Here is a 22054-nt window from a genome sequence, read left to right on the forward strand (position 1 = left end):
TAGCATGACGGCCCTCCTTCCAGTAAGTGACTTTGCTAGTCACCCATTTGTGTGCATTCACAGAGGCCATGGAGAAGAAAGGTTACTTACCTGTAACCATAGTTCTTCGAGTGGTCCTCTGTGAATCCACACATCCCGCCCATTCTCCCCGCTGTCCCTCACTTGGTGTCTTGAGCTTTGCTATGGTCAGAGCCTTGACAGTGGTAGACATTTCGGAACTGAGGTATTATGGATGGGTGGAGCATGCGTGCCACGGTGGAACGTTCTACTAATCACATTTTTACGCTCTAGAATATTCTGAGGAGTCCTGCGCAGGTGCAGCCTAAACCCATTTGTGTGGATTCACAGAGGACCACTCAAAGAACTATGGTTACCGGAAAGTAACCTCTCTTTTTGTATCTTCTAGGTCAGTGGTTCTTAACTTTTTCTTTATCACTTCCCCCCTTTCAATATCTTTGTTACCACTTTAACTCAAGAGTTAAAACCCTAAAGTGCATCAAATATTCATTCAAAGCTTCTCATGAAGGGTTTCATTGACAGATATTCCTTGCTGTAAGGGCAACACTTTTTAAGATGATATGATCACAAAGGCTGCCCGAACAGTTACTCGCACTGGCACTGACTGACTCCAACTCTCTTTTCCCACAGCTTCTGACTATCTGTGCAGTAGCAAGAAATGTCATGTGCTGTCTGTCTCAGCCACCCGGCCCCATTGATTTGCATGTTCTCACTGTGTGCAGAAATATCAAACAGTTATTTGCTATCAGTCAGTTATTTTCATAACTGATTTTTACTTTTTGTTTTTAATGGAGGCGGTAGGTTGGAAAAGTCACGTTTTACACAAGCAAGGGAAATTAATATTTTTTCTACATTTCCTCCCCCCTTGTTTTCTTTCATTCTATTTTAACTGCAAAATATCATAATGTTTCTTCAAGCCTTTACGGACCCCCTGTGAGGACATTGTGGACCCCTGATGGTCCATGGACCACAGGTTAAGAATCTGTGTTCTAGGCTTGTTTGACCTTTGAAAGGAAGGAGTGAATTTGAAGGCTCTAAGCGTTGTTTTTTTTACTTATTTTGAAGAAGGAAGAGTAACCAAACAGAGCTAATAAAGTTCTGATCTATTAGTGATATGACTGTGTATTTTGTTGTAGTGAAGAATAACTCTACTTTTACTGGCTTACAACATGGCTTAAAGAAGAAAAACCAGGAAAGGACTGTTGCATTTGCAATCTTTGCTCTAACCCAATTCCTGCTTGGAATTTTTTCCTAGTAGTAGCTACTCAAATTATTATCCTTATTATTATAAACCTCAAATAAAATAATTTCTTAAGGAATATAATACCAACAATAATATGAATAGTTATGATTTCTTAAACCATTTTATTAACATTATTTGTAATATATACATACATACAGGAAGTTTGAATGTGCCCAAGATGAGGATTTGTAGACGCATGTGAATGTGCAGACTGCACACAGCCCTTGCATGGCTTTCTGCGCCTTTGGGCTGAGGGTTCCCTATTGTTTTTTTGTTTGTTCCTTTCCTTCTCTTTCCCTTTCTTCAGTTCACAACATGATCAAAAAGCAAAGCAATACGGCAAATATAAGGAATATCTACATATAAGCAGCATTTAACAACATTTGGTAGCCAGAACTGGAATTATCAATTTACAGTGGTGCCTCGCAAGATGAGCACTTCGTTTTGATGAAATCGCATAACGACGTTTTGCGATCACAAAAGCGATCACAAAACGATGTTTCCTATGGGGTTTTTTGGCTTTGCGATGATCGGTTCCCTGCTTCGCTAACCGATTATCGCAAAATGACGATTTTCGCACAGCTGATCGGCGGTTTCAAAATGGCCGCTGGGTTAAAAAAATGACTTGCCGCTGTTTTCTGGGACGGATTCCTCGCTGCACGGGCAGCGAAAATGGCCGCGCTATGGAGGATCTTCGCTGGACACTGAGTTTCAAGCCCATAGGAATGCATTAATCAGGTTTTAATACATTTCTATGGGCTTTTTAAAATCGCTTTACAGTGTGTTCGTTCTACAGTGATTTCGCTGGAACGAATTAACATCGTAATGCGAGGCACCACTGTATACAGTAGTGCCTCAGCTTCCAACCGTCCCTACTTACGACCATTTCGAGTTATGACCAGCTCCGACTGCAAAATTTTGCTTCTACTTGTGGCCGGAGATTCCAGTAATGAACACAAAATGGAAGGGGGAAAAGGCGGGAAATTCAAATTGCTAACTGTAGGTGGCGAAGAGGCTTCTTCTTTGTAGCTCTTTTGCCCCAGCAGTTAGTGTGCGATCGGAGGAGGCTGACTGGTAAGAAGGTGCTGTTTTCTGCTTGTTAAAAACTATTTTGGCCGGGTTTTGCAGCCTAGTTTTGGGCTGGGGGGTTATGTTTGTGTTGTTGTTGTTGTTTTTTTTTTTTGGATGATTTTTTTGCAGCGCCTTGCGGCAGGACTTGCTCCTTTGTTGATTTTTTTTTTTTTTTTTTTTTTTGCAGTCCCGGCACCTTCGGGGCTTGCTTTGCTTTTTATTTTTGGTTTGGATTTTTTTAAATCTCCACTGCCTTCTGACCGGGCTTGCTGTGTGTATTATTTTATTTTATTTTATTTGGTTATTTTTTTCTGGAACTGATTAATAGTGTTCCAATGCATTTCAGTGGGAAATGGTGCTTCGACTTATGACCATTTCGAGTTACGTCCATCTTCTGGAATGGATTATGATAATAAGTCGAGGCCCAGTGTATTTTGTTCTTCTGAATGTAATGCTGTTTATCATTTATAATTTGAAATCCTTATGTACTTAATGACTTTCTGATAAAAAGTCTCCAGTGATGCCTAATATAAACACAGGTTGTGCATTGAAATAGGCACCAAGAGGCATACAGTGGTGCCCCGCATAGTGACGATAATCCGTTCTGGAAAAATCGTCGCTATGTGGAACAAAAAAGCCCATAGGAATGCATTAAAACACGTTTAATGCGTTCCTATGGGCAAAAACCACCGTTATGCAAAAATCCTGCATACGGCAGCCATTTTCGCTGCGTGGTAAGCGAGGAAAGGGCGCGAAAACACTACGGGCAGCCATTTTTTTTTAACCCGGCGGCCATTTTGGAACCACCGATCAGCTGTTAGAAAAAACATTGCTATACGAAAATCGGTAAGTAAAACAGCTTATCGATCGTCGCAAAGCGATGTTTTACCATTTAAAACATCGCAATGGGATCACTTTTGCGATCGCAAAAAAGCAATTGCTATGTGGATTCTTCGTTAAACGGGGCACCCGTTATGCGGGGCACCACTGTATAGTAAAGAGAAGGTACTGATGAAAGGCAGAGCAATGTTCTAGTCTACATTTTACCTGAATAGAAAGTAGGCCTGCATAAGGAAGGTATTAGAGGAAGATTGCTTTTGGGTTAAATTCAGTCAGCTTTTTGTTGGTGTTTGTTGCTTGCCAGAGCAAAAAGAAGGAAATATCCATAACCATCCATTTACTGGCAGTTAGTTGCTCATAGCGACATAAGGGCAACCCATGCAGTAGGTATGGGTAAATATGGAAAGGATGTTAAGTGGGAGAGCAATTTTTTGTGTTTGTTCCAGCATTCCTCTTCTGAAGGGGGAGAGAAGCATACACAGTTTATAGCATAGGTTCCCAGAGTGGTCTATATGGACCCTCAGGGGTCGATTTCGACTTGCAGGGTGTCCATGTGTAAGTTTGTAAAATTATTGGTAAAATTTTATGGTAAATGTCGGTGTGTTGTAAATGGGATCGATGACATGTTGTCATTTCTCATTGCTGAGCTATACGGGCACACACATTGTTACATACAGCACTGATGTTACCTGTCTGTCATGGGTTTGGAGGGAAAGTTCCATCCTATGGGGAGTGGAAGGCGGGACATCAGGAGGAGGGGCTGTACTGTATATATATGTGGAGCGTGTGTGGAGAGCAAGAGAAGAAGCAGCAGCTGGGAAGAAGAAGCTGGTGTGGGAGTCTGTGTGTCAGACAGGGTACTACTGTGTGTCAGTCAGTACCAACCTGATAGGTTCAGGTGTCTGTATGGTTAGCCAGAACTGATAGGTTCAGGGGCTGTGCTTCAAGTTAAGTGTTCTGTGTGAACCAAACTGTATGCATGTATGAATGAGACTAAGCCACGTTACTATATCTTATTCACTTGATCCTTTTATTTTCCCTGTGTGTTGTTTTAAATAAACCTTATTCTTTTATTTGTTGAAAATCCATCCCTGGTCTGTGTGACTTCTTATAGGGAATGGTTGGTGGCAGCTTAGTTAACGTGTGGCAGATCCCAGTAGGTCTGGGTTTGTCACATTGATTGGTGTCCAGCGTGTGGGATACGACTGGTCCAGTTGTCCAGCGGTCCAGCAAAGCCTTGGCAAGTGTGCCCAGAGCAAGGGGGGTCTAGTCAGGGACAATCTGAGAGCGCGTAGGTAATCTTCTAGGTGTGCCTCACGGGGAGGTGCACTAGTAGAAGAACGTGTAACCTCAGATTGGGGGCTAGATTAGGGAGCTCTGAGGCAGCCTGTTTTGGCGGGAAAAAGCTGAGGCAAAACTGTAAAGTAGAAGTGATTTAGCCTGCCTGCTGAGAGGCCCAGCAGAGGGGGGTAGACTCTAGCTCGCAACTGTTGCAAGTTAGTGCTGAAGGACAGCAGCAATCTATAGAGAAAGCTGGTTCTGAGGCAAAAGAAAAAAAAAGTGGTCGCTTTATTTTGAGGCTTGACTTTTGAAAGCAGCCTGTTCTGGGGGGGGGGGGATTATGCCCTTGACTTGAAGCCAAATGGCAGAAATGGGTGAAGTGAAAGACCCCCAGGTAGACCAAGGTTCTGAGGATGAATTTGGCTCAGTGCAGGGTGACAGCACGGGAGAACAGAACCCAGAACTCAGGAAAATACTCCTAGCCCAACAGCATGAACTGAGGGTGAGGGAAATGGAGGAAAGATTAGAGAGAGAAAGAAGGGAAGAAAGGGAAAGGCAATTTGAAATGGAGCAAAGGGAAAGAGAGAAACAAAGGCAATTTGAATTGGAATTGCAGAGAGAGAAAATGGCGTTTGAATTAAGAAAATTGGAACTGATGAACCAGAACAATAATAACAATAGGGATTCTGAGGGAGGCCAATTGTCTAAGGCTGACCTGAAGAAATTCCCTGTATACCACAAGGGAGATTGTCCTGAGGTATTCTTTTCCTTAGTGGAAAGAGCGTTTGTGGACTTCTCAGTAAGGGAAACTGAGAAGATGACCATCATGCGATCTTTAATCAGTGGCAGCCTTGCTGAAGTTTATTCAGAGATGCCAGAGGAACTCATGAAAGATTTTGCAGAGTTTAAAAAACTGGTGTTTGCAAGACATGGGATAAATGCGGAACAGCTGAGGCAAAGATTCAGGTCAATCACCAAGAAACCAGAGCAGACTTTTACCCAAGTGGGGGCCCAATTGGTGAGGCTGCTAGAGAAATGGCTATCTCAGGAGGGGACAGAGACCTTTCAGCAGCTCAAAGACTTGATAGCGCTGGAACAGTTCTATTCAGTCCTGCATGGGGAACTGAAATTCCAGGTGAGGGAAAGGAAACCGAAATCTGTGGCAGAAGCAGCCGAGATCGCAGATTTTATTTCCCAAATAAGAAAGCCCTTGGGTGAGGGGAAATCTGTAGGTAAACCCAAAGAAACCTACAGCAAGTACTCTCAGGGACCAGGGAAAAGCCAGCAAGGGGGAGGGGCCCATGGTGAAGGGAAGCCCTCAGACATGAAACCAAGACCTCAGATTTTGGAGGGAAAACCAAAACAAGATGAAAAAGACTCAAAATATAGCAGAAAATGTTATTTCTGTCAGGGAAAGGGCCATCTAATCTCAGAGTGTGAGAAATTAAAGCAGCTAAAAGGAATTGTGCCTCAGGATTCGAGTGGAACCAAGCCAAAAGCTGTGTTCTGTGTCCAGAAAGAGCAAGGCTCATTGTCACTGAGGGAGCCTGTTGCCATGGCTACTCAATCTGGAACAGCTACATCTGCTGATCAGGCTGAGGAAAATGGTCCTCTTGTAGAGGTCAGGCGCTGCCTACTGGTGAGAACAGATTCTCAGTTGTTTGAAACAGCAGGGGTGGACGTAGGAATACTTGACCATCAGTATAGGGGGCTGCGGGACACTTGTTCCCAGGTGACCCTGTGCCATCCAGATATTATTCCTAGGGAGTATATAATCCCGAATGAGAGCATAAAGGTGGCAGGAATTGAGGGGCAGGTGATCTCACTGCCAGTAGCGGAGGTCCCTGTGAACTTTCAAGGCTGGAGGGGAGTTTGGCGGCTAGCGATTTCATCGACTCTGCCAGCAGCCGTGCTCGTGGGAAATGACCTGGCTGAACATGTGAAACGGGTGCTAGTGATTACACGTTCACAAGCCACCACGGGGACAGTTCAGGGGGGTAATGATGAGCCCGAGACGGAAGCAGGTGGGGGGAGTTCAGAAGCTGTGGTGGAAACCTTAACCACAGACAGCAGATTTGGACAAGAGCAAAAGGCAGACGCCACTCTCCAAAAGTGTTTTGAACAGGTGACTGACGCCCAGCTAACACCTGAAACCCCAGTGAGATTTCTAGAGAAAAAGGGGATTTTGTATAGAGAGACCCTGAGGAATATCTCAAAAGGGGGATGGGATCAGAAGTCAGCTGGTGGTACCTGAAAAGTATCGCCCCATGATCTTACAAAGGGGGCACTCTGACATGTTTGCTGCGCACTTAGGGGTGAACAAAACACAACAGAGAATCACACAGAATTTTTACTGGCCTGACATAGGGAGGCAGATCAGGGAGTTCTGTAAACAACGTGATGTGTGTCAAAGGCAGGGGAATAGCCGCGACAGGACCAAAGCAAAGTTGTGCCCTTTGCCTGTGATTGACACTCCGTTCAAATGCATAGGGGTGGATATAGTGGGACCTTTGCCCAAGGCCACAAAGAGGGGGAACAGGTTCATTCTCACCATTGTGGACCATGCCACAAGGTACCCTGAAGCCATACCCTTGACTAACATTGAAACTAACACAGTGGCAGATGCCTTGGTGGGGTATATGTCCAGGATGGGATTTGCCTCAGAAATAATCACAGATTTGGGAGCATCATTTACATCGAAGCTCATGAAACGCTTATGGCAAATCTGTGGAATTAAGCACAAGGAAACCACTGCCTATCACCCTGAAAGTAATGGGTTAACTGAGAAGTTCAATGGGACTCTAATGCGCATGATTAGGGCTTACTTGGCAGAGAATCCAAACAATTGGGACCAGAAGCTGCAATCCCTTTTGTTTGCTTATCGATCAGTGCCACAAGCCAGTACCGGGTTCAGTCCGTTTGAACTTTTATTTGGGAGAAGGGTGAAAGGGCCACCTGATTTGATCAAACAAAATTGGGAGCAGATCACCCAGGATGACCCACAAGACGTTGTGACATATATAGACTCTTTAAGGAAGGACCTAAAGAGAAACCTAGAGCTAGCAGCAGAGACCCTGCAAGCTCAAAAGGTCAGAAAGAAAGCTTGGGATGACCAGAACGCCAGGGAGAGGCACTTTGACCCAGGGGAGGAAGTGCTTTGGCCTAGGCTCTGCAAAGAAAACAAACTGCAGCTGGGTAGCCCAGAAATAAAATGCTTGGGTCACATAGTAGGGGGAGGAGTGATAAAACCCCTAGAGGCCAAAATAGAAGCAGTTCGTGATTGGCCCAGACCCAACACCAAGAAAAAAGTCAAATCATTTCTTGGGTTGGTGGGCTACTACAGAAAGTTCATCCCGAGGTTTAGCGAGATTGCGGCTCCACTGACCGATCTGACGAGGAAGAAGGCTGATGACCGCATCCCGTGGACCAGCGACTGTGAGGAGGCGTTCCAGAGGTTGAAGCAGGCGCTAATCAACTATCCAGTGCTGCGTGCTCCAGACTTCGACCGGGAGTTCATCATCTACACCGATGCGTCTAACAGCGGGGTAGGAGCGGTTCTTTGCCAGGAGGATGAGAATGGTGACCAGCATCCAGTGTCCTACCTGAGTAGGAAACTCCAGAAAGGTGAGAGACATTTGGCAACCGTGGAGAAGGAGTGTCTGGCCATAGTCTACGCGATCCAGAAGGCCAAGCCTTACATCTGGGGAAGACATTTTGTTCTGTGCACTGACCATTCACCACTGCAATGGTTAAAGACAATGAAATCCCACAATAGTAAACTTATGAGGTGGGCTTTAAATCTGCAAGACTATGACTTTGAAGTGAAGGTGGTCAGAGGGTCAGTGAACTGTGTTGCTGACGCCTTGTCAAGAAGACCTGAAGAATGAAGACGGCGAAAGAAACATGGACTATGTATATATATTGATGACAAAAAGTTAAATGTACCTGTTTTTTGAACTTGGTTTGTATGAATAAAGGTAACTTGATGTAATGTATATGGTAAATGTTTAAATGCCTAATTGCTATGGTTAACTTAGAATGTAAGTATAAGTAAGTATGATATTGTATGTATAAATGTTTTTGTATGTTTTGGATTCAGGTTGTTTTTTGGGAAAAAGCACGTTAGCTTTCCCCCTACAAAACAACTTATAAAGAGGGGAGGTGTTACATACAGCACTGATGTTACCTGTCTGTCATGGGTTTGGAGGGAAAGTTCCATCCTATGGGGAGTGGAAGGCGGGACATCAGGAGGAGGGGCTGTACTGTATATATATGTGGAGCGTGTGTGGAGAGCAAGAGACGAAGCAGCAGCTGGGAAGAAGAAGCTGGTGTGGGAGTCTGTGTGTCAGACAGGGTACTACTGTGTGTCAGTCAGTACCAACCTGATAGGTTCAGGTGTCTGTATGGTTAGCCAGAACTGATAGGTTCAGGGTCTGTGCTTCAAGTTAAGTGTTCTGTGTGAACCAAACTGTGTGCATGTATGAATGAGACTAAGCCACGTTACTATATCTTATTCACCTGATCATTTTATTTTCCTGTGTGTTGTTTTAAATAAACCTTATTCTTTTATTTGTTGAAAATCCATCCCTGGTCTGTGTGACTTCTTATAGGGAATGGTTGGTGGCAGCTTAGTTAAAGTGTGGCATATCCCAGTAGGTCTGGGTTTGTCACACACATCACGCACATATGTACTCATTTAGACTTGTATCAAAGCTTTGCACGGACTTGTTTGATTCATAATTGATAAATAGGAGTGTTAGAGACGTTCAGTTGCTTTCTGAGTTTTGAGAACAAAAGTGGCTTAAAAGTACGTTCAAAAATATAGATAGAAAATAGGTAAAAGTCAAGTGAATCAAAATCATCTTCTTTAGGAGTGCCTAAGAAAAGTAAGTACAAAATTTTATACATATTTTGTAGTGATTATGCTTGCATAGAGCCGTATACGTATTTTCGTGGACATTTCAGCATTTTAAAAAGTATTTTAAAGGAGAGCCGGAGGTGCCTATGCGCACCATGTTAAAATAAGAAAATTCAAGGTACATTTATTCAGAGACTGTTAGTGATAAACACCTGAAACTTTAGCAACATGTTTATTGATTAGTTTATAAGATTTTAATGTAGCAATATTAATATTTCTGACTTTGCTTGGTACAATTGTTTTATTAAAAGCCATTTTAAACTTAAAATATGATGGTTTTTTAGAATTTCATCTTTTTTACAAAATATTTTTGTTTTCCTACATTCTTTCTCTTCTTGAAAGCACGAGAAGCTGAAGTTAATAGGTTTAGAAAAATGCAATATTAGGTAGGCAGGGAGTGTACGGAAAACAAATAAGTAGGCAAGCGGTCTACAGTGGTGCCTCGACTTACAACCATAATCTGTTCCAGAAGATGAATGTACAGTGGTGCCCCTCTTGACAACGATAATCCATTCCAGGAAAATCGCTGTTAAGCGAAATCGTCGTCAAGTGAAAAAAACCCATTGGAATGCATTGAAAACCGGTTAATGCGTTCCAATGGGGAAATACCTCATCGTCCAGCGAAGATCGCCCATAGAGAACCGCTGATCAGCTGTTTAAAATCGCTGTCTTCCAAAGCAGGGGTCTGGAAAACAGCCATTTTGCGAAGGGAGGGAAGCCATTTTATGAAGGGAAGCCATTTTGCGGAGCTGGAAAAATAGTCATTTGGCGAACAAACGGTTCGCGAAGCAGGCTCCTAATTGACGTCAAGCGAAAAAAACCCATTGGAATAGCGAATGCAAAAAACTCATCGTAAAATGATTTCAATGTCATGTGGGGTAAGCATCTAACGGGGCACCACTGTAACTCGAAATGGTCGTAAGTTGAAGCACAATTTCCCATAAGAATGCATTGAAATGTGATTAATCCGTTCTGGCCAAAGGGGGGGGGTCACAAAAATAAATAAATATATAAATAAAAATCACTGCAAGATCCATTGGAAACGCAATTAATCCCTTCCGGCCAAAAAAGGTGGGTGGAGAAAAGCAATCAAGCGTGCAAGACCCATCAGAAATGCACAGAAAACGGAGCAGATTGGAAATGCACAGAGAACAAAGGGACCAGGTCGGAAATGCAAAGAAAACAAAAGAATAAGCAAGGGAAGCATGCAAGACCCATTGGAAATGGGGAAACCCCAAAAAGCAACCAGACCCCCAAGATCCATTGGAAATGGGGGAAAAAAATCAAAAAACAACTCCCCAAGACCCATTGGAAATGGGAAAAAACACTCCAAAAAGCAACCAACCCCCCCAAGACCCACTGGAAATGGGGGGAACATCAAAAAATAAACAAACCCCCCAAGACCCACTTGCTCCTTAATTTTTTTCACTTTTTCTTCCAAAAGTGCCTGAAGTGTGTCTTCCCTCCTGAACCCCTGTTACCTTTTGGCTTTCTTCTGTTTGTCTATGATTGCCCTTTCCTTTGTCTTGCCTTCACATTGCGATGTTCTAAAAACAGCTGATCGGCGGTTAAATGGTGCGCTCGTTAAGAGAGGCACCACTGTAATTTTAATTTGTTTCTCTGCAATCAATTCATTTTAGAAGTTTAAATCCAACGAGATAAATGACAGAATAAGGCATTATATCCATAGACTTGGGTTTCCATAATTGCAGTAAATTGTGAACAGCTCTTGTGCTTATTACCAGTTTACAAAGTCTGCATTTTATTCTTGGGTTATGCTATATTATTTGTAAATATTATCAAAAGGAGTCAGGTGTACTGCATTTCTCTCATGCCCCTTCAAAAATCTAGTGATTCTATGGGCCTACTTTAGCTGTGACTTACTACTGGGTTTCAGCCATTGTATATTTATTTGGAGGCTTGTCTTTAAATCAAGAAGTTTGAAGTTTAGATTTCCCTTACCTGTATTCATTTGTGTGAAATGGGAAAATGATAATAGTGCATGTTTGTATGATAGCTTTGCATGTGCATGTTGTAGTAAGTGTTAACCATGGTTTATTGCTTAAGCCACAGATTGCCTGACAGATGAAACACAATGGCTTGTCTTCTCTTCTGGTTGTTTTTGTCTTACCCTTTTTGTCATTTCTTGTCAATGTTAGCATAGCGGAAGCAAGCCAGAAGTGAACATTGACTGCAGCTTTGGGTAGCATAGCAAATCTTTGTTTAAACAATCCAGAGTTTAACAGCCAGGAAACTATGTTTCAGTTTGTGGTTTGTCTTGTTCGATTTCACTAAACCGTATTAGGATTTATCTTGACATCCAAACATTATTACGAAGTACAGTGGTGCCTCGCACAACGATGTTAATTGGTTCAAACAAAAACCTTATGTGAAAACATCGTTCTGTGAAACACCATTTCCCATAGAGATGCATTGAAAACCGGATAATCCGTTCCAATTGGAATGGATTGCCGTCCTTAAGCGAAAATCCCCATAGGAAACATTGTTGTGTGAAACAATGTATCCACCATTCAAATGCATTGAGTAGGCTTCAAGGCATCTCATTGGGGGAGAAAAAAATTCACCAAAAATTAATGAAGACTCAGAACAAAGCCAGATTAAGTTTGCAAAGGTTTCACAAGCTGCACTAATGAGTCCAAGCATTTAAAACAGTTTCTGAGTCTTCGTTAATTTTTGGTAAAAAAATTTCTGCCCCATTAAGATGCATAGACCCCCCCAACCAAGAAGCAGCATGGCAGCAGTTAAAAAATTTTTTAAATCAGATTTGAACTTGGGCATCCAAATCCCAGAGGTAGGCATGGCCACAAGAGAACAGCAACCATTTCCTTGCAGAATTCCACACACACAAAGCATAACCCCCCCCCAACCAAGAAGCAGCATGCAGGAAAAAAAATTAAAATCAGGTTTGAACTTGGGCATTCAAATCCCACACAAATCCACAGAAATCCCCAGCCAAAAAACCCCCTGCAATTTCCCCAATGAAAAAACCCCCCATAACCAAAGCCAGACAGACCCAAATTCCCCCTTGCAAAAATCATCAGAGTTTTGCAATACAGTACAGTACAGATATACTGTAAAACCCACAACCCACCCAGGAGAAGAAATGCAAGTTTACCTTTGAAAGTTCTCCAGCACAGAAAGCACCCACAAGACAGAGCAAAGAGGCAAAGCCAACCTTTGAACTGCATGTGGGAAAGTAAACCCAGGATGCATGGGGAAGGCTTTTTATCCCTTCCCTGCACAGGTGCAATGCATCCTGGGTACAGGCAGTTAGAAGAACAAATTAGCATTGCCAAACAGCCACCTTTCCCGCTCTTTTTTGAAAACATCATTAAGTGAAACAGGGGACCCAAAATGCAATCGTTCTGTGAAGCATGGTCCCAAAATCGTTGTGCGAAAATTCCCCATAGGAAACATCGTTGTGTGAGGTGGCAAATTTTTCAGAAAAAGCCATCGTTGTGTGAATTTATCGTTGTGTGAGGCACTCATTGTGCGAGGCATCACTGTATTTGATATTCTATTTGATTCTGGAGATGAAAAGTATAGCTTTACTTTAACATTCATTAATGGTTTGATAATCATGCAGTTTTTTTTTTTTTACAGAAACAACTCTGGTTTGTCTGGGCTTGTTTTTTAGTTGTTTCTCTACAACTGTGCACACAAGAAACTATTGGAAGGGTTTCCGATTGTCAAATATTGCATATTTTCTTAAACTACTTCTTTGCTATTGGATTTTAAAAAGATAGAAAAGTAAAGTATGGAATATTTAACTTTTCCTTTTTTAATAGGTAAAATACTACAGACACTTGGCGCCTGATCACCTACTTCAAATATGCCATCGACTGGGACCACTTCTTGAACAAGAAATTCCTCAGAGTGTTCCAGGAGTTCAAACCTTATTAGGGGCTGGAAGACAGTCTTTGCTTCGAACGAATAAAAGTATGAGTAATTTGCAAAGTGATTGATACATTTAGATTGTCATACATTTCTTTTCTTACTTTTTTTAAAAAAAATTATATTAAAACAGGTTGCAAGCATGTTGTGTGGAAGGGATCTGCTCTTGCTGCATTGCACTGTGGAAGACCTCCAGAGTCTCCAATAAACTATGGCAGTCCACCTAGTATAGGTAAGATTATTAAAGATGTGGGATACTGTTCATGCAAGATTTATACTTGTTTTACATATGTTAGCGCTAGTGCTCATACATCAGTATTTTGGGCTTCGTTTCAGACGTTGGGAACAGGTCCTAAGTATCCAGAATAGAATTGATCAGATTTCTCTCTATATACAGTGGTGCCTCGCATGACGACGTTAATTCGTTCCGCGAAAATCGCTGTAAAACGAAAACGTCGGCATGCGATTTTAAAAAGCCCATAGAAATGTATTAAAATCTGATTAATGTGTTCCTAGGGTCTTCAAACTCACTGTCCAGTGAAGATCCTCCATAGCGCGGCCATTTTCGCTGCCCGTGCAGCAAGGAATCCGTGCCAGAAAATAGTGGGCGGCCAATTTTTTTACTTGGCAGCCATTTTGAAACCGCCGATCAGCTGTGCAAAAATCATCGCTTTGCGATGATCGGTTACCGAAGCGGGACCGATCATTGCAAAGCGTAATTCCCCCATAGGGAACATCGTTTTGCAATTGCTTTTGCGATCGCAAAAACATTGACGTAAAGCGATTTCGTTGTCAAACGGAGTGCTCGTAATGTGAGGCACCACTGTATATCCATTCACTTTCCCTCTGTTTTGGAGACTTGAACAGTACGTATGGCCCCTGCTATACAAGGGACTATATTGTATTCCTAAGAAGGATATGGACTGCCAGAACCTCTGTTCTACTTGTATATGGTAAATACTAAATTCCATATTAGATCAGTTTGCATTTCTCTTGATTGCTACATACATTCTCTTCTTCCTTCTTCTTTCTGTCCATCAATCTATTAAGTAGCAAGCCTTTCTCTACCCCCAGATTTTGTCCTGTCTTTGTATTCAGTAATTTCTGTGTAAGAGGGTCCCCAGCGGGGTGAATTTGATTTATAATAATCTTTGAACTTCAGAGCTGGAAGGGCCCCTATGGATCATCAAGTCTAGCTTCAGTCAGAGAGGTACAGTGGGTAATTAAACTTCTACCCTCTGGCTCTGTAGCCAGATGCCAAAACTACTCAGCTATCTAGCAGTTTTAAATAATTTATTTATTTCACGATTTAAATTACTAGCAGGATGGCTAAAAATCAGTGATTATAAAATAAAATTTTAAAAAGTTTTTTAAAAAATATCTGATTGTTTTGATTTTTTTTTTAAAAAAAACACTTTTTAAATCCACTCTAATGGATTTGAATCCTGTCAAATCCACCCTGGCCTCAGGGTTCCATATTGGCATATTTGCATGATGTGGAAAATGGTCAGGGGAAAGCTGTTATCTCTTTCATCCCCCATTCATTTTTAAATTTGTGTTGAATAGAAAGAATGAAAAGTTTGGTGCACCACTGGACATCAGCTCTTGAATATCCCAAAAGATCCCTGAGAAGAATGGGGACAGTCATTGGTAGTCTACATCTCACCCCTGCTTATGCAATAGATTGGCTGCTTAGTGTCTTTTCTCCCCCGTACATTCCTTTCAATATTTTAGAACCATTTTCCCCAGTCAGCAAGTATACTTAAAAGACAGCCATCTTAGGAATATGAAATATTGGAGAAAAGTGCCAGAACCTTATAATTTCTGCAGGTGGTTTAGACTTCATAGTTTTTTGAGACAATAGTGTCTCTTCTTCACACCTTCCCAATAGGCTGAGTAACATCTCTTGTTCATTTGTCGTCATAGAAGATAACACCACAAGACATTCTGCATTACTGTTGCTTTGCATGCATATGACTTAAATTCTCTTTTCAGCATACTCTGTGAAATTAACTGTCACAAAAAGGAAGATGCTCTCCTGCCAGGTTTCATGCCAATAGTTGGCTAGCAATACATAGCAGGATATGCTGTTAATTTAATTTAGAAATTGGACCGATGTTGTATTGCCAAGAGGATATTAGATGGTGTGGAATGATAATGTACCTCATATGTCTTGGAGGCCTATGTGATGGGTTATTTGGTACCTATGAAGATCTAAATGACTCGATACCAGAAGGATTGCTTGTCTCACTATGAGCCTACCAGTTACAAAGAACAACTTGCTTAGTGACCTAAGTTATTAAACCATGAAGTTGGCTTAATATCCTAATTTTTTCTAGCTGTTCAAGAAAGCAATAAGTCTCATGTGCCTTCAGACATCGTTGTACAAAACGTGTGGAAGGCAGAATGGAACCTACATGTTGGCATCTCTACCAGTCTCTTTGTATTGATAGCCAAGATCTGTAGCAACCAGGACAGGCCTAGTGCAGTTGTAGTACCAAGATCAGAAAACTTGAGATAAATGAAGTCATCAGAGAAAGCTGGCAAAGTTAGTCAAAAGTCAGGAAAATTTTGATTATGTCCTGTAATGCAATTTTAGAGATGTCATGAAAGAGGGCAGTTTGCAGTCATAGCAGCTGAAGCAGGGAAGCTGCAGGTTTGTGTAGCAAACCTGAGTGTATTATGTCCTCATTTAGGTGAACGTGATTAGTTTCACTACACACCTTCACATCAGCATGGTGAGATGAGAGGATAGAGCAAATGCACATGACCCCAACCATTCTCTATATGTTTCTAGTCAGAGTTAATAAAAGTCAGTGAGTTTTAAAAATCTAATTGATTTAAATCATCAATTTCGAAAAATATATAAATTGTGATTTAAGTCAAACCCACCCTTTGTTTTAATCAAAACAGTTGGCAGATTCAGTCTGAACCAGGTGAAACCTATAGTTATTGGAAGTTTTCCTAGTTTATTAGCTTCCTTGTGTGAAAGGAAGAGTGAAAGAGTTTGTAGCCTTGCCGGAAGGCAACAGATTTGAAAATCTGTTGCCTTTTTCAGCAGTATGTTATCACAGAATGCTTGAATAGTGCTTCATTTAATTATAACTATAGTACACTTGATTTCATTAGATATTATGTAGAGCTTTTCTCAACATACATTAGTTCACTGCCTAACCAGGTCTTTTGTAGTGTAGTCCTGTTGTCACAAATTGCCTCAAGCCTAAATTTAGTTGCTGGTCCCAACTAGAGTAGAATTAACTTAATTGCTGAATGGTAAGTCAACACTTCTTGTAACACCCATTGATTAAGTGAGCCCACTCTAGTTGCAATTGCATTGTGGTCAGTGTATCTAGGCAATAGCCAATGTATTCTGCCTGCACATCTGGCTGAAATGAAGGGCCATGACTGTCTTTTTGTGACAGCATGTTATATTATTAATACCTTTATAGCAATGGATCACATATTTTGTATCGAAAATAATTATAAGACTTTCATTTGTTGCCATCGGAGTGTGTGGCCAGTGGAATAATGGTGGATCTTCCACTTGCATAAGCGTTGCCCTTATGGAAGTTTTTTGCCAATTACACTTATGTAAGGAGATATGGATAACTATTTGCACAAGTAGTTATCTTGGAGACGACACTACCCTTTCTTCTACTTGCAAATACTTCTTAAAAATGAAACTGATTATACTATGAACATTGCACAACCTGTTCATTCTGGAAAGGATCCTAATCACATCTGTGTTCATAATTAATTTTTTAAAGCCCGGATTCTCTTACAGTGTTTAGATGACAGTGTGAACAAGCTGCTGCCTCAGGTAGTCTGTTTACATAAGAGGGTAAAGAACTGGGAAGAATTACTTTGCATCCAAACTGAGGATCATGATTAAGGATGTACAGGCAATATAGGGCTTGTATGTGAACAACAAATCCTACTTTAAAGCTGATTTGTGATTCTAATTTTTGGACATCTTTAATTATAATGAGATGTAATGTTATGCTATTGCTTACTGGTTTTTTACTCATTCCTGTGAAGAAAGGAGCAAAGTGAACCTGGCATGCTGTTTGTTCACACTATTGGCCAAAATCCTATTGCTTAGTCTACACACTGGAGTAGGCCAATTGAATCAGTGGGGATTTGGTGAGTCAGTTCCTCCATAAGTTCCGTTGAGTCAAACGGACCTAAAGTAAGTTGCAGAAAACATGATTTTAACCATTGTTTATTAAACCAGGATTCCTGTCTTAAAGAGACATGCAAATACAGTGAAAAACCATTTTTTTTTTAAAAAATATTTTTTAATTTTTTAAAAGCTTTTTAAAGCTTCAAATAATTATAGGACATCTCGTTTTAATAAAAATAAAATTGAAAAGAAGAATGTGAAGATAAAGTCAGTGAGTCTTCATATGGAAGGAATTCCACAGTATGAAAATGATAGGCCATGCTTTTGTTATCAGCAGTTTGAATCAAGCAGAGGTAACAGAGCTTGACTCTAAGATGTAATACGCAGAAGGCTCTTGCTTTAAGTTACAGTACTTTGTATTGGGGATGTCTCTTACTGTAAGTTACTTTGGATTCAGAGCAAGTTGAATAATGTGCATTGTGTTTGAAAAGTCAGTACGAATTTTGGAGGAAATTTAGTTTTTTAAGTAATGTGTTGTCAAATGATCTGTTGCAGATGAGAATACCTGTAGTTCCTGAGCTGTCTTCAAAGGCATCAATTTCCTGCAGCAGCCTACTTGGGAATTTAAATAGCTCATGGCTGCTGGGTGGGGTTCTACAGTTGATAACACTTCTATCAAAATAATTCTCAATTTCTGTTTGATGATTTAAGTCAGTGATTTTGACTGTTGCGCTAATGGTTGAGGTAATTTGGTGAACCCATTTCACTAAGGAAATCAAAAAGGAAAGGAAATCAAAAAGTCAGGATGACCTCTGAACTGGCTGGAGTGCTGTGTTCTGAAGCCTGTGATCTTAAAGGTAGCTAACACATTATTTCAGAATCTGACAATTGTTGCTTTGCTTGAAAGGATAGGTTCTTTTAATTATCTTAAGATGTTGCTTATGACATAGGTTTTCTATAGGAATACTCTATTTATTTGTGGTTCTCAAAAACAGTTACCCGTTGCTGGACAGATAACTTAATGTGATATTTAAAATGCATTTTTGTTTTATAGCTGAAACTCTCTTTTCAAGAAAACTAAATGGAAAATACAGGCTTGAACATCTTGTTCCAACTGCTGTGTATCAACATATGAAAATGCACAAGCGAATCCTAGGGCACTTGTCTTCAGTATATTGTGTAACATTTGATCGGACAGGCCGACGAATATTCACGGTAAGTGCAAGTTCATGTAAATGTCTCAATGTATCTGCATTCTTAAGTATTATGTGCTATAGTTATAACTGCTGCAGAAAGATAGGCTATTATATTAAACATGTTCACTTTCTCTATTGTGTTCTGCAGTTCTTTGCAGACACAGAAAGTATTGGATTTTTTGTGTACATGTGTTCACATGCTGCTGTATAGGTATTTAATACAATTTCTTATATTACCTTTGTAGTACTCTGTTTTCCCCAAAATAAGACCTAACCGTAAAATAAGTCTTAGTATGATTTTTCAGGATACTTGTAACATAAGCCCTACCCCAAAAATAAGCCCCACTTAAGTGAAAACCTGCCCTCCACCATTGTGAAGCAACTAGATTACATGACTGTATTTGAATAAATGTAGATTGTTGTACATGAAAAAAAAATCCCTGGAAAATAAGCCCTAATGCGTTTTTTTGAGCATTATTTTCTTATTTTCGGGGAAACACAGTAGTACTTGGGAGTGTGCATATACTTTTGTCTGATATAATTTATATACAGTATATAACATTTTAAAAAATCAGATATTTTGGACTAGTGCCCATTGATCTTTTATTAGGGATAAACTTTTAAAAATAAAGTTTGTTAGATGCTTGATGTTCACTCTTTGACCCCCCTAAAAAAAGAAGACCCTGCCCACACACCTTATTAATGGGTACCGAAATTCAGTAAGTTATCTGTTTGTTCCAGTGAGACATAAAACAGAGAAACAAAAAGGGACGAAACTGTATTTGTCAAAATATATATTTTGGCTGTTTTAAAAGATGTGGTATGTCCCCAAATGTCTCCAGTGGTTATACATATCTCAGGGGTTCCTGTATGTCCCTCCGTGACTTTTGAAGATTGCTGAAGTCTGGAAGAGGCTTAGTGACTCTGACCCCTTTGTTTCTGGTGATCCAGAGAATCAGTTGCGATTATGTATATATTTTAGTCATTTTAAGTCAGCTATAGTTTTCCATTTAAGCATTTACTGTACTTAGTCACAGTATACCAAACTAGGTTTGTAAGTTTAGCCATTCCATTTGGTTTCCTATATCTAGCGTAATAAATGAGCTATAATTCTTTTTACTGATTTATTCATTTCATTTCTGTTCTGCCTTTCTCCCAAGATTAGGACCTATGACAGCTTAAATAAGCAGATACAACTAGAAACACAATACATTATAATATTAAAAGATAGCCAAGGAGATGATTGTATTAAAACAAAGAGCCAATGGAAAACCAATCAGGAAAAAACAATCATTAGGGGAAAAAAAGCACAGCAATTGATATTGAAAAGCCCTTTCTTTAGCTCTTCAGCTAGTTATCTAAAGTATGTTTGAGTAAAAGGATCTTTGCCTTTCAGCAGGGAAGAAGCCAGACTAACTTTCATTAGAAGGGAGTTCTGTAGTCCAGGAGCAGCTACCAAGAAAAGCTTCCCTTTTGTTCTCACCAGATGTGCTTTTGAGGGTAATGGGACCTCCTCTGAGGATGTCAAAACCCAAGCAGACTCTTAAAAATATACATGGAAAATGTAGTCATTTTAGAATACTGTTGCTTGGATATAAAGAACTGTGGATAGGATTCTGCTCAGTGCATTCCCTTGCACTCTCTGAAAAGCTACAAGGAAAAGTATAGTACAAGGGAGGAAAAAAAGCTATGTATGAATGAAGTAGGAATAGGTGGCTCACTAAAATTTGGGAAGATCTTGCTTGTTCAAGAGACTATTTGGATCCAAATGAATATATCTGTATAAACCCCTTAAATGCAGTAGCTTTTAATTGGGCAGTATTTACAGTAAATCTTTTTTAAAGGGTTCTGATGATTGTCTTGTGAAAATCTGGGCGACAGACGATGGAAGGTTGCTTGCTACTTTAAGAGGACATGCAGCTGAAATATCTGATATGGCGGTTAATTATGAGAATACGATGATTGCTGCAGGAAGCTGTGACAAGATGATCAGAGTGTGGTGTCTTCGAACTTGTGCCCCTTTGGCTGTTTTGCAAGGCCACAGTGCATCCATAACGTCACTACAGGTATTAGCTTCCTTCTGTATCATAAACTCGGAAATCATTTTATCACAAAAGAAAGTTCATTGAGTGAATATTTTGAAAAGTAAAAGAGATTTCTTAAACTGAAGACTATATTCTTCTCACTTGAAATCCTGTCAATGGTGCTCCCAAATCCTGACTAGAGAGCAGGTCCAGGGGGTGATGGAACTGATAGCACCATGGTCATATTGGTGAATACACCTTTCTTTTCATCAAAGAAAAGCTTCAAGAATGGTAGCTAGACATTCAGGGCTCCAGGCATGCGCCATGCAGATTTAGATTAAAGATTAGTATTTGTTGAGCCATTGCTTTTTGGAGTCTGTGACCAATAGGAACACGCAAGAGGGATGGGAAGATTGTGCCAGTACTACCACTTTCATTTCCATATTGGCTGTATGCTGCCAGAGATATTGTCTGATTGATTCAGGTGTCAACTACCCAAAATTAGCAAATGAAACACTTCAGCTGGAATTCTATTATATATTTATGCTAGCATGTCTCCATAACCATAAATGTCAGCAGCAAGTCAGTTCAAGTATTTGCTGTTGCATATTGAGTCTCACAACTGCTGTCTAATTACAGATGGTTGTGCTGACTTTTTAACTTGTGAGAATTTGCTACTGAAATTTATGATGAAGTTACATTGGCAGACTTGTCTAACAGGATTCTGGCCTTAAATTTAAGATACAGACTTTTGGGGGGGGGGGAAGAAGAATTTCCACCCCACAGCAAAAAACTGTCAGTTAAAAAAACAAACAAATGGGACTGTCAGGGAGAAGATGGCTAGGAAAAGTATAGAACCTGGGTCCTCCTCAGCTAACCTAAATGCTGCAGTAATTGTAATATGTAATTGATCTGAGGACTTGATTCTTGTCAATCAGATATCAAATGTCTTAGATGTAGGCTTCTAAAAAAAATGAACACAGAATGATAGAGGAGGAGCTGGAATTGTTCATGTGTAAGACAGTGTTTGTGTGTGTGTAATAAGAGAGAGAGGTGGAGAAAATGAAAATGAGCTTTTTCACGCAGTGGAGAGCTTTCTGACAGTTTTACATGTGGCTGATTAAGTGACTTTTTATAGAAGGGGTAATTATGATATAGATTTTGGTTTATTCTGAAAGTAATTTTGATCACTTGTTTCCACTGTTGGTTAAAAATCAAAGATTTATAAATAACTTTGTTTGTCTTGCAGTTTTCTCCACTGTGCAGTGGCTCAAAGCGTTACCTGTCTTCAACTGGGGCAGATGGCACAATATGTTTTTGGCTGTGGGATGCTGGCACCCTTAAAATAAAGTTAGTTTCTTCCTGCACTATTTTAGTATTTAGGATCACTGCAGCTGCCTTGTAATTTGCTTTTGGAAGCTTAGC

The 22054-nt window shown here is 40.4% G+C and overlaps 1 protein-coding gene across 3 annotated transcripts in view; it reads left to right on the top strand.

The window, feature by feature from the left end:
- PHIP (PHIP subunit of CUL4-Ring ligase complex) overlaps window positions 1-22054 on the top strand; it is a 138656-nt gene that overhangs the window by 16076 nt on the left and 100526 nt on the right. For all 3 annotated transcript variants that reach the window (XM_072999366.2, XM_072999373.2, XM_078385560.1), the window contains 5 exons: window positions 13181-13331; window positions 13420-13518; window positions 18464-18624; window positions 20450-20671; window positions 21879-21979. In XM_072999366.2, the coding sequence (XP_072855467.2) occupies window positions 13181-13331; window positions 13420-13518; window positions 18464-18624; window positions 20450-20671; window positions 21879-21979 (734 nt within the window). The remainder of the gene's footprint in view (window positions 1-13180; window positions 13332-13419; window positions 13519-18463; window positions 18625-20449; window positions 20672-21878; window positions 21980-22054) is intronic.

The sequence above is a fragment of the Pogona vitticeps genome, chromosome 1, assembly GCF_051106095.1.
Source record: "Pogona vitticeps strain Pit_001003342236 chromosome 1, PviZW2.1, whole genome shotgun sequence".
Taxonomy (NCBI): Eukaryota; Metazoa; Chordata; class Lepidosauria; order Squamata; family Agamidae; genus Pogona; species Pogona vitticeps.